General features: G+C 32.8%; 1 protein-coding gene across 2 annotated transcripts in view; it reads right to left on the reverse strand.

Moving 5' to 3' along the window:
• Positions 1 to 14,068, reverse strand: part of LOC121967455 (protein OSB2, chloroplastic-like) — a 47,387-nt gene that overhangs the window by 9,814 nt on the left and 23,505 nt on the right. For both annotated transcript variants that reach the window (XM_042517711.1, XM_042517718.1), the window contains exon 3: positions 6,670 to 6,733. In XM_042517711.1, the coding sequence (XP_042373645.1) occupies positions 6,670 to 6,733 (64 nt within the window). The remainder of the gene's footprint in view (positions 1 to 6,669; positions 6,734 to 14,068) is intronic.

The raw sequence follows: 14,068 nt of genomic DNA on the forward strand, positions 1-14,068 counted from the left end.
TAACCAGACTTCCCTAAAAACTCAAATAGTAGCGTAGAAAAATTTAGAGAACAAATTATTAAAAAAAAATAGGTAGGTAATATGGGTAAAGAAAGAAACTCTAACATATTATATCATTCAAATTTATATAAAAAAAATACATCCACACATTTCACCTAGACATAATTTGAACCATAACTCTCAACCCACCTCAACGAGGATGACTATTTCCTTGAACTTGGCCATAGGCATAGGGTTAAGGTTAAGTAAGAAGAAAGAGGAATGAATCAATAGATAATTTAAGGTGGATGACCCCAATTTTGACAATAGGTTAGAATGAGGATTATTTATTAATATGATATGAACTATATTGAACAAACCCACTTCTCCAAATTGGTACTAAAATAGCTTAAAATATTTTAGCAAAACATTCAAACTCCACGAGGTGGGATGATGTGTAAGATTCGAAATGTCGAGTCACATAGGTGTTTCGATCATGGAGTGAAATGTCATTCCGTGTGGGGTACAAACAATATTTACCGTTCCACCGCGCGGGCGAAACCGCTACCTCACACACCGAAGTTTTGCATGGCACGAGCGGCTGCGGGGGATCGCGAGGGGCGTCCGGCAACACCGAAAGCTTCCCGCGACGCTTATGACGCCGTTGGAAGCTTCCCGTGACACTTTCGGCGGTGCCGAAGGCCTTACGAGAAGCCCCCACAATCCCTCGCAACAATTCGGGATTGTTTGTAACCTAGTAAATTAAAATTTTAATTTAATTAATTTAAATAATTCCTAATGTATGTGTGATATTTGGAACAGATTTTTATAAATCCTAATTAAATTATCCAAATAAAATATATTTAAAATTAACATTTTTAAATTAATTTTATTAATTAATATTCTGAAAATTTATTTTTTAATGTTTTAAATTCCATTTAAAAATTCTAAAAAAATATAATAATTTAAATTTATATTCTATTAATTTTTATTATTTTAAATTTCATTTAAAAATTTTAAAAAACCTAATTTTTTTTAATAAATTAGATTTATATTATGTAATTTTTAATTTTTTTATATATTTTTACTATTTTACTATCTAATTAATATTTTTTTACTATGTAAAATATATATTATTTAAATTAATAATTAATTAAATGAATAAATAATTTTTTTTTTTAAAAACTATATTTAATTATTTTTCTAACCATATTAAGTTGTCCAATAATTGAGAATTTATATAAAATCAATATACAACTTATTTCTAAATTATATACCCAATAAACATATTTATCTAATAATTACTATATATAAATAAAAAATACCGAAACTGTATCGGCACAGCATAATACGATACTGAAACCATATCGTTCTGGTCTCGGACTGAAACCTCGACACAGGTCAAGATTTTAAATCATGGTTTCGATCTTTACTCTAATGATATTGTTCAGTATTATGCCAACATTCTAATATATAACACCAATGACAAATGGGAGGTGGTTTAAGAAAAGAGATAAAAATAAAAATAAAAAGATACACAATTATAGAGCTATGTTTAATGTTTGTTTAGCATCTAAAATGCTACGATTTTGGCATCGTATGGAGACAACTTGATGTCAAGTGTTGACAAGAAATCACACTCGTCAACACAACACTATAAGAGGACAAATTGATAGTAAATAAATAATTTTGAAATAATCATCCATAAGTGTGACAGAATACCTAAGTTCAACAAACTCTAAATGCACATTTATTCATGTAAAACATTGGGCTAGAAATTCATCTTCATTTTCCTCTCAATCACTAGAAGATGCCCCAACCAGAAGACCATGAAACTTGAAAATGTGATTAAGGTATCTACGTGTCGACAAACACTTTTTCACCAAAACCATCATAGCTTATAGAAAATCTTAAAAAACTTAACTCAGCCCATCTCAAAGTTGTCACAATTAAATCATACAATGTTTTAAATGTCATGGCATAGATCACATAGCATCAAAAATTTTGCAGTGTCTTGTCAAAAGTACCCAAGCATGATCTTAAACATGAAGTCAAACTTCCAACTTCGAGAAGGGACAAAGAGGCTGAAGCTCATATTGATTACCTAGAATCTAGAGGTAAAGAAACTATAGGAATTCATGTTTGTGCCTCTTCCTATCCATACCCACAATTGATAACCCATTATTAAAACGCTAACAATTTCTATTCTCGTGCAAAGTGTGAAAACAAATTGTGCAACATTATTATAGATAATAAAAGAAACATAAATAGAGTGTCCACACATACCCATTCTACAATTCAACTTATCCAAATAACTACAAGGTGCATGGGCAAACCAAACTTCCCTCTTCCACAAAGATAGTTGGACATTATTGAGATGAGCCCTTACATTATAAGATTTTGTGTGATGTTATCCTAATGAGCATTGCCTATATCATCCTTGTAGACCCTAATTACAACTTTATAATTTCACCACAAGAAAGAATCACTACATCTTTAAAAACAATAGGTAAAATACACTTGTTACTAACCAAACCTAACCTAGTGAAACCAAGACCTATGCCAATCTAGTCTTCAAGCTAGTTCCTTCATCTTCTTATAGAGTCCCAATTTGAATAAGAAAGCGATCAAAAATTATAATAGCCTCAACAACACAAGATAAAATTGGCCCAGCACCTTGCTAGAACATCGTACACTTAATGTCAAGATCTTAGATGAGTATCAGGACATAACTCCCAATATGAGTCCATATACATAGATGCATTAATAATTCTGAAAAAAAATAGCTCTTGGTGAATATACGTTGATAGACATTTTGTTAATAAAAAGACTACAATGCAAGTTTCTAATACCTAGATTTGGCAACAAACTTGAATTTAACAAAACTCTGCTGTGGTAATACTTTATTTCTCTAATTACCAAATGAATTCATACAACATTCTGGCCATGAAGCTTTTAGCGACATTCAGTAACAAATAAAGTTGAGCATTAATCACTTTAGGTGGATTGAATTCCTCCAAAGGTACTTTTGTACTAAAGCACACCGATAACAAGTCTATCAACGCATTGGATCAAGTAGCCACTCACACAGATGGAAACCACATAATTCAAACACCTGAAGGATGAGGACCCTATGTGCTACCTGCTTTGACTTTGAAATAATTTTTCAGCACATCTAAGATGCAAATCAGTATTAGTAGTCAACTTTTTGATTAAGGACTATTATCTATTTCTGGGGACACGCCTGTGTACTCCTGAATGTGACTTTGGGGCATTTTTTTTAAAAAAAAATTATGGCCCTTGTTTTAAAGGGACTTTATCCTCATCCTTCATACAGGACTTAAAACAAAGCAAAATTGTTCTTTACAGAGGATGTTATCTTGCATGGGTCACCCACATTGATAGTGTGGGGTAAGGATGCCAAATTAGTTATTTTTAGTAGACCCTTGGAAATTGTTTGGAACATAATTTAAACCTTATATGTATTTCACCCATAGAAAGATCATTAAACTTGATCATAGATTAGAAAATCTGTTTTGCTATCTATAGGGAAAAAAACAAGGATATGGAAATGTCTTACCCATTGTTAAGTTTACTTATAATAGTTTTCTAAATCATTCTACAGTAAAAGAAAAATCATTTGGGTCATATATAGGTCTAAAGCTCGACAACCAATCGATTTAGTTTCATTACCAACCATTTCCTCATTCACCACCTACCACCTACCACCTCCATGGGAAGAAAACTTATATTGAGAAAAATAGGTAAGCCAAATTTTCATCATGTGAAAGCTAATATCTTATCAAGAGGCATTTGAACGCCTTCTTTGTCTATTGATTTGCCAACTCAATTGTCTTTTATAAAAGGATCATATTCCTGATTTATAGAAGGGGTAGAATTTCTTGTTTTCAATTATCCACAATTTAATATTATTTTCTCTCTTCGTTCGTTGGGGTTGAGTTTTCAGCGGCACAATTTGTTTATGTCGCACCTAGCAATCATTGTTATTGGCCCTTTTGTCTCATGTACAACATGGGTTTGTACACTCTACTGCAAAGTCATATTATTTATAAATATATTGATATGCTTAAAATCATTGTTCTTCGTTGATAATCCTGTTAAGCAGTCCTTGGGTATTTGAATATTGATTGTAGCGGCTAAGAACATTTTCATCCAACTGCAAGGACTTATTCTTGCCTAATTCTGTAAATCATAGCATATTGGTAAGTTCTAGTTCATCTCTTATATGAAAGGATCATCATCCATTTATATATCTAACATTGTGAAAGTCCTAGAGTAACCTTATTTACTCACCTGCTTGTATTGCTTGTATAATTCCTGTTGAACTCAATTTATTTCTCTCTAATGTCAACATCATGTAAGATTCATAAGTTGTTAAAGTGAAATGCATGTCTTCATTTGTTGATTAAATGTTGATGTTTATGTTGTATCATTAATGCATTAACAATTCTTCTGTTAGTGGTTATAGATTTAGTGATGAGCCTAGACTATGAGATAGTAATCCTAAGGCACAACAAAAAAGGATCTCTTTTCGGAAATGTGGATTATTGTAGTGGTGTTCTATTGTAGATTGAACCTTTGGTTGATTTCATACCACATATCAATCTATATAGATTTCTCTTCACCTTTACGTTGGTGCAGGGAAGTCTTTACAGAGTGCACCAGAATCGAACTTGAGTTTTGATGTTGTCAAAGATTCAAATTAAGTCTTATTGTGATCCGATGAACTAACTAAGTGTGCAGGTTGTTTACTCTACTGGTAAAGACCTAGTCGTGACTAGGCAAGGAAGTCTTAGCAGATCATGGAAGCCAGGCAGGAAAGTTCAGGTGGATCAAGGACTTGACACTTGGCAAATGGGCTCAATAGGTCTAGAGGACTTGATATCGAGGTGAAGTCCTAGTTATGTGTAAGACACAACATGCCCGAGCTACCTTCGATAGTCGTGCACTTGTTGGAGCATATGTGGGCACCACTCTCTATCATAGAAAGGGTGAGTGCAAGACCTCACCCATTGGATGATTTTAAGCTTATTAGTTGATTGGTAACTAGTTATTTGCACCAATTGCATGGCTCTGCAGGTAGTGATTGTGTGCTTTCTGGTTTTGCAAATTGTAGTTATTCATATTACAATTCATTGCATGATATTACATGATATATTCTTTGTTGTTTATCTTATTTCAATTCATCACACTAATTCACCTGCTAAGTTTTCAAAGTTGATCTTGTTTCCTTAAGTTAGAGTTCTTTATATATCTTCCTGTGTTAACATTTATTTGTTGTAAGTAATGTACGACTTTAATGAGAGTTGGGACTTTTATGGCATTTTTTAATTTCCTATTAGAACACCTATGTGTTCCTGGAATAGTTGATTGACTTAGCAAGTGTCTTGGCAAACTGTACTTAGCAAGTGTCTTGACAAACTGTCTCGTCATTGCCATAGGGGAGGGGCATGCCATGCCTATCAGAGAGGACACCCTCTAATAGCATGACACAAGATCTACAACACTAAATAAAATTTAAAAAAAAAAAACAGATCATTGCAATCATGAATCTAATATAATTATGCTCATGGTTTAAAGTGTCGTACCGAGACAGTCGAAACGGGCGAAACATCTCGTTCCACTCGGCGACCGGCACCGGCACAACCCCGACACTAGACCAGCGACAGCTGCGATGTGTTGCGACCTCGTGGTCGCAACGAAGAGGTCACTCAACCCCACAATAGCAGTGGAGGGGTCGCATAATCCTTCCGCTGCCGCCCCGGAGACATCGTGTGACCCTGCGGTCGCTGTAGAGGGGTCGCACGGCCAACGTGATCGCCCCGAAAGAGTCACGCAATCCCCGTGGCCATGGCTGAGGGGTCGCGCAACCCCACGGCAGTGCCAAAGTCGTGCAGGCTCGCGAGTGATGTCGGATTAAAAAAAAATTTTAATTAAACTTAGGTTAATTATTTTAATCAACTCCTAGCTATGATGGAGATAATCTAAATAGGTTTTATTAAATCCTAATAAAATTATCTAATTAATTTTATAATTCATTTATTTTAATTTCAAAATTATAATAAATTTTTTATTTATTTATTTATCTATTTTCATATCTTTTCCTTTTTTAAAAGATTATTTTTTAAATATTTATGTTAAATAGTTTAGTTTTTAATTAATATATTTTATATTTAAAAAATATCGAAACTATATCGGCACGGCACGGCACGATACGATACTGAAACCGTATCGGCACAGGTTGAAATTTTAAACCTTGATTATGCTTATCAAAATTGTTATATGAAGAACACCTACAACCATGTCATGTCAACCACGAAGAATAAATAAAAATATGGTTAAAGCTAAGTTTGAAGAGATAATCCATTAATATGTGTTACAAAGTTACAAATCTATGAGAAAGTCAGGCTTACTAATATTACAAGCCAAAAAAAAGACTGACTAGAAGCATAAATCAATGCATTATCTTATAATTACAATAAAAAGAAAAATTTTGCTTCATGCAAAATAGAACACAAAAAGGACACCAAAAATAGGAGCATAAAAATTTCAATTAAGAAAAAAAAGGAAAAAAAAATGTTAATTAACCAACAGAAGCTAGTATGTATACAGAACAATAGGTAGGCATGAAGAAATCAGCATTTGGCCAATCTTTCTCAACCAATTTACCTTTAAAACTGGGAGTCGATTGTGAATTCCCATCATGCACAAAACTTAACTTATCTGCTATAACCTGCAAGATATATAACGTATATCAACCCTAACATTGTTGAAACCACAGCAAATAGAAAAAATGTGTTAGCAAATGAGAAATGATTGTTGAAACCTCAGCAAGTACAAGGAATAGGGTGACCCAGATGAAGACATGAGAATAAACCAAGTAGAAGATAAATTTAAATAACCATTTAAATGTATAAAGAACCCATGACAACTAATCCCACTTGCTTTAATTTCAGTAAAAGGATAACTCCCGACATTCCTAAATGTTAACACTGTAAAAATTGTCCACATCTTCTGTGATAAAGAATCAGCAAAAAAATGTCTAAGAAATTTGGACCAAATGAATAACTAGTTGTAGATTAAAATTGTTGAAAAACATATTCAAAAATTAGAACCGAATTTAAAGACTACGCTCTAAGCCCTTCACTTAAATTTGAAGAATTTTGACCATTCACATAACTTATATAACTGCATCTTGTGATAATTTAAAAAAAAAAAAACATGCACAAAAATATTAGCACAAACAATGTTGTAAACTCACGTACCAATAACGTTGAACAATATTTTAATTGAATAATAGGCCTCCATTGAACAAAGTACAATTTGTCAATGATAAGCTCATTGGAACCACTAGAGAGTTTTGCAAATCGTCCAAAACCACACATCACATGATAGGCACAAAACCCATTACACTAGTATGAAATGAAACAAAAAATCAACTACCATATTTTCAGAGATGACTGTCAAATAAGGATATAAATATAAAACAATTTTCCCAAGTGAATGAAACTGAGAGACATCCAAAACATTTACGTCACTTTCAATCAAAGAACTTTTGGTTAAAATTGAAGAATTAGGCTCAAAAACACTTCCTAATAACTCAACCTATGGAAAGTCCTTAGGATAAGTCCTAAGATGACAAATTGAAAAGCCCTGTAAGAACACCATAGATGAGCCCCTTAATGATATTTTAGAAGAATCTCCTATTGACCTCTTTAAACAAACAATCAACTTGACATTGCTTGGAACTTAGGCTCACAAATTATAATTTATTCATGTCGTTTAGAGAAGCCCGAGGAACCTAAACAACTAAACAACGAGGATCATGAACAAAGAGTGCAAGATAACACTTTAAGTTAATCAACTAAGATGTAATTGGTATCTGTTTTTTCATCTATCTACTGAGTTAGTTTCCTTTCACGTCATTTAGTTTAGAAATCTTCATGCTCAATTTATTTACTCACATTACAAGGAAAATTGATTTTGATGAATTCTTATTTAATTTGCTAGCTTAACTAAACATTAGTTATATTTTCAAGTTCGAAAATATGCTAATTTGCAGGGAGAAATTTTGAGCATTCATCTTTATATGTTTGACTTTGTTTGTGCTTCTACAGATTCATTCTTGACACTGCCACTTTTACGCTTTATTGCAATTGTGAATGTGTGGACATTACCATTGCCCTATTTCAAATTGAGATCATTCTTTATTTGTTGGAAATAGTGACTTACAAGGAAGAAAATAAAGTCAAAGTTCAGAAGGAAGAATAAGTATATTAATTTCTTATCCATTGGAAGGAATGTTCAAAGAATAAGATGATGAATAAGGATGTCTTAATTTCTTATCCATTGTTATTGTTCCTTCCATATTGAAAAGAATGCCTTAATTGAAGATGTCACGACTTGCCTTGAGTTAAGATAAGAATGATGCAAATTAGAAATCAATTTATCTTTTAAATTTTGAATTATAGATGATTTTGGTAATTGTCACACTTTAGGTGTGTGTGTGATATCTTTTTAACTTGCTTAGAGTCTACATGATGGGTGTCAAAAGTTTGATATCTATTCAATCTCTCTAGTTTCGTCAATTGAGGGAAAAGGTAAATTTTATTTCATTATGTTTTTGTTTTGGGTTGGCATATCTAGTGTAGGATGGAAAAAAAAAATTGTCATTTGATTGTAGTGCCTCATCTAGAAATTGAGATTATATCAACATCGTAGAATCAAAATTTGATCCACCGACTTAAAAATTTAGTTAATTTTTTGATTATTTTCATATTGTATTTGTAGATACAAATTCAAATGAAGCATGCTCATATGCACTCAGAGATTTTTGTTGTACATAGAGGTTGATAAATCTATCCTTTGATCTCTTTACATGTTCTGTACATGAATAGAAATACAAAATGATTGTTTATGAAGATTAACATAATAATTCAAATAGCAAAATGGGTTTTTTAAACAAAATAAGTTATTGGGTGTTAAATAATTAATATTTTTATGTGCATATGAAGATTTTAAATGGGGATTATCATAGGAAGGGTTATTCTAAAAATTAAAATGGATATTATAAATTACTCTTTAATAAATACCTATTGTTAGATTTCTTTACCTTTTATAATTCCTATGAACTTAGATATTGATACATATACCCTTGTAATGTATACCTCATACTCATACTAATATATAACAAATTAACATAACCAATATTCGAAAATCACAAAATCAGAAAATGGAAAAAGAAGGTTATGCTAATTTATTTGGTATAATATTTGTTACCTTCACCCCATTAGTATCCATCACCTCCACCACAAAAGTAATACCTACCACCTCCAACCTATCAGTAACCATATCAACCTCTCCAAGAACAGAGTCTCAAAAGGTCCATCAAGACGTGTGTGCGCTGTGACTTGTGAGAAAGCACAACAAGTTGAAGGCTCAGTTATCCGAGGTATATTAATAGATATTAGTGGCTCACATTCCTTTATTTCTCGAGTTCATATATAATATTGGGAGATGTCCCAGATCTTGTGGATTAGCAATGTCGATACGATCACATGGAGTGTTGATGTGACAGGTGGTTAAGAGTTGTCCCTAGACTTCGATGGTCATGTCCTTGCATTGGATCTACAACAGGTGCTAGATAGCATACTACTGTTGACTGTCGAGTCGAAGTGGTGAATGTTAGACCAGCAGCCACCATGGGAGCTCGTTGGAATTAAAGACTATGAGATATCTATTATCTCGACACTCTCAACAGTTATTAACTCGAGGAAATGGCGGGTATCTTCTATCCTTGGTGAGTCCCGATGTGGAAAGCTTAGTACATCTTTCAGATGTTCTCCAATATCAAAAGTCTCATATCGGATGGCACTTCGGAGAACTAAGGTCAAACTCCAAGAGTTGTTAGACAAGGGTTTAAAAGACCATCTTCCATACTCGATATAGATGTTATGAGTTTTTGGTAATTTCATTTAGGCTTACCAATGCTCCTTCAACCTTTATGAATTTAATAAGTTGGCATTTTTAGAGTACTTAGATTGTTTTTCTAATTGTTCTTATTAATAATATATTAACATATTCTTTGTCAAAGGGGGTATGAGGTTATATGGAAAGTCAATAAATGTGACTTTGGCTTACTTCTGTGGGATTTCTAGCACTGGAATTTCATTAGACCAATAGAAAATTAAAGTGGTTATGAAATGTGAATAGCCAACATCAATGTAGTAGATTCATAATTTCCTTGGTCAAACTAGCTATTATTAGAATTTTCTCACATCACTACACCCTTGACCTAGTTGATTAAGAAAGAGATCAAATTTACTCTTCCAAGAGCTCAAGGAGTGATTGCTCGTGTGTCATTCCTTCTAGAGAGGATGGATTCATTCTTTATATGGGGATACATCTATTCAAAGACTAGATACTTCATTAATGCAGCATGATAGCTTATGCTTCTTGCCAAAAGAATTATCTTATTCATGATTTAAAGTTAGAAGCTATTATTTTTGCCTTAGGATATAGAAACCCTATCTCTATGGGATTAGCTTTAAAATATTAAGTGATCGTATGAGTTGAAGTATCTATGCACATGAAAAGGATTGAATCTTAAGCAAAGGGGATGTAATTCCTAAAAGGCAACCACTTTATTATATTATCCGCTACCTAAAAAAGTTAATATAGTGGTAGATACATTGAGTAGGAAATCTAAAAGAGTATTGGCTTGTCACAGTTAGTGAGGTAATTTTTAGATTTAGATCTGGTTGGAGTGGAGCAGACTCAAAAAGTATGTTGGCATCCCTAACTAGTTGAGAATACTATGGAAAATAAAGACCAATATTGCAAATCAATGGCAAGTGAGCTCAATTTAGGCCCAAAACGAGAGTTTTTTTGTTATGTGGATGGATCTCTTTAATTTTGAGGTAAGTTATGCATTCCTGAGGCACATACAATATTAAAGATCTCCTTCGAGAAGCACATTGATTGAGATTTATAATTTATCCTAATGGTGCCCAAATGTATTGAGATCTAAAGCGATCATATTTGTGGAAAGGTATGAAAAGAGATATTACAAACTTTATAGCTCAATATCTAGTTTTCCAACAAATTATGCAAGAATAGCAGGGATGATCAGTTGGGTTGCTTCAAAAGATAATGAAAGTGGGAGCATGTTAAGACTTTGTCACCAGGTTACAAAGACTTAGAAGGGACATGAATCGATTTGGGTGATCATTGATTGATTGATTGACAAAGTCGAGAGCTCATTTTGTTGCTTACTCATAGTTAATAGTAAAGCCTTACTCTGTAGCATTCCCTTTAGTAACATGTCTAACCAAGATTCCTTTAGCACTGCTTTTCATACTAATGGGCAATTAGAGTGCATTATCAAGACCCTAGAGAATCTTTTGTGGATATGTGTATTGGATTTCAGTGGCAGCTAAAAGGACCAGTTACATTTGGTAGAGTTTGCCCAATTAGGATTCTACTATATGATAGCTCCTTTAGAGGCATTATATAATAGGACATATAGATCTCCTACTTTATAGGATGAAGTTGGAAAGCGTGAGCTCTTATGCCCACTACAAAGTATTCAGTAGGAAGTAGCTGATTTAATGCGGAGTGTCAAACAAAAACTACTACAACTCAAGTCAACAAAAAAGTTATATGGACTAGACAAAGGATCCTAGAGTTTGCAGTGGGTGATCAAAATTTTCTTATAGGAGGGTGAAGAGCTTTCATCTAAAAGAAAAGTTGGCTTCCAAATTTATAGAAGCTTTTCAAATTTTAGAAGAATGGATTGGTGCAATAGTTAATTGACTTGCTTTAACCCTGACCTTGACAGGAATGCATAACGTCTTCCATGTTTTTATGTTGTAGAAGTACGTCAAATTCGACACATCCTTGAGGATCTCACTAAACCACTCGTGTGTCTCACAAGGAATAATTCCTAATTCGTACTGTGGATTGTGAGGCGCATCAATTGTGAAACTAGTGTGTCCACGTCATAAAACTTGGGTAGCAACACCAGTTTAAATGTGCACAAGACACCCCCACCTATTCTTCTCAAATAATTAAATTTAACAACCAAATTTCTTTTACTGGAGAGGATGTTAAATACTAAATTTAAACTATAATTTTTCAAGTCTTAAAAAAATTCAAAAAAAAATTAATGCTAAAATAAATTAAACCGAACCGGCAAAATAAAATTTGAATGCCAAATTGAAGTTGAATTGGGATCATATTTGATCAATTGGTGTGGTGATTAGGGTTACATGAGTCTAACCGAGGTCAATTAGGATTTATTTTGGTCAATTTATGACTGAACAAAAATTTTAAGTGGAGATGAACAAGTTTAGTCGATTGGAATTAGAGAATTTTTTGAAGAGTTAAGAATAATTTTGTATCTCTTTTCTCTCTCTTGCATTTTATTTTTCTCTTCTCCTCACTATCACACGTGCAACTTCTTCCCCACATGACATTCAGATTCTTCCCTCACCAACACCATCTTCATCTTCTTGTTCTTCTAACCAACAATACCTCCTCCACCCGCCATCGCTCCCTTCTTCCCTATCAATGCCACATTTTACCCAACCAAAACTTCCCTTTCCCCCTTCCTGCTCTTTCTAGCCATCATACTAGCAACATGGTGCTGATCTTTGAAAATCAACACCACAGTAGTGTTGATCTTTGAAATCCAACACCACAGTAGTGTTGCTCTTTGAATGTAGCACCACAGTGTTGGGGATAAAATGGGAAACAAGTGCGTCCTTTGAAAAAGTTAGGTGTCTTTTGGGCATTCCGCAACTTAATTGTGCTCTTTGGTCAATTGCCATTTTAAAAATTAAAATATATACTTTGAATTATTCTTCAATTGATACTACCTATTATTACTCTGTCATTTATGCCTATCATCTAATCTTCTTGACCTTTTATGATTTTGGTTAATTTAGATGTTGATACCTATACCTTTATGAGATATACAGCATACTTGAAGATAACATGCTAATATACAATAAATTAGCAACTTATAGTAAAAGAAGGTTAATTTAAGTTAGTTGTTTATACTAATCAATATGTATTTATGCAAGGATGTTATATTGTTGTATATAATCGATGAGGGTTTTAGCCCATACGTCATATGATATTATTGCACTCAAAGACACTAGTTCTAGTGATTCTAGTTGATTCATTAGTATAGATTATTGGAGATGTATTATTGGTAATATTTTTTAGTTGGTGCTAAAATGATAAAAAAATTAAAATTATATTAACTAGTGATTAAAAAATGACAATTTAGAGTAATAATAGTAACTCCAAATGTTGATAAATGATTAAAAGAAAAGAAATAAAAATAGTTGATTAAATATAAAAACTAAAGAATTATGACTTGCTTGATTTTGTTAACCTACTTAACCAAGATTAAATTCATGTTAATCTTTCCCCGTCTATTCTAATTACCACTAAGTAAAATTTGTGTTTACTTTCTCATTTATTTTCTTTGGCCTCCATTTTGCAGGCAAAGGCACCCTTTTAAGCTTATAATTGGTTCCATATAGAGTTGCTTGATATTCTTTTATTTTAACCATACTACATTGTACAGTTCGATTGTATTTTTAGAAAAATATATATATAAATATATTAAGTTTATTAAATTTATTAATTATCTTGAACTACTAATTTTCCTTTTACCATACCTCCTACTAAGTGGAAATTACACCCCAAGGGTGTGACAACCTAAAACTAAACCAGAGCAAAAATAAAGAAAACTTGATGACTAATTAAAGATAAAGGAGCTTTTACAGTATGACGAAAGGAACATTGACATTTGTGTAGATCTCCAGCTCAAAGCATAGTATTCTTACAGGGCTTTATTATACTATGGAAAGACCAGCGCATTTCCTGCATGCCACTGCCCACTCTTGCATTATTCTTTTCCCTCATCTCTTTGTCCAATTAGAAACAAATGGTTCAACAGTTCGAAGAAGTGATGTGACATCAAAAATCAAACAAAATTCTCACATAAAGAAAATATTAATCAAAAGATCTCTTAAAAGAGAGTTAGTTTTCTTAG

Source organism: Zingiber officinale, chromosome 1B (assembly GCF_018446385.1).
Source record: "Zingiber officinale cultivar Zhangliang chromosome 1B, Zo_v1.1, whole genome shotgun sequence".
Lineage (NCBI taxonomy): Eukaryota > Viridiplantae > Streptophyta > Magnoliopsida > Zingiberales > Zingiberaceae > Zingiber > Zingiber officinale.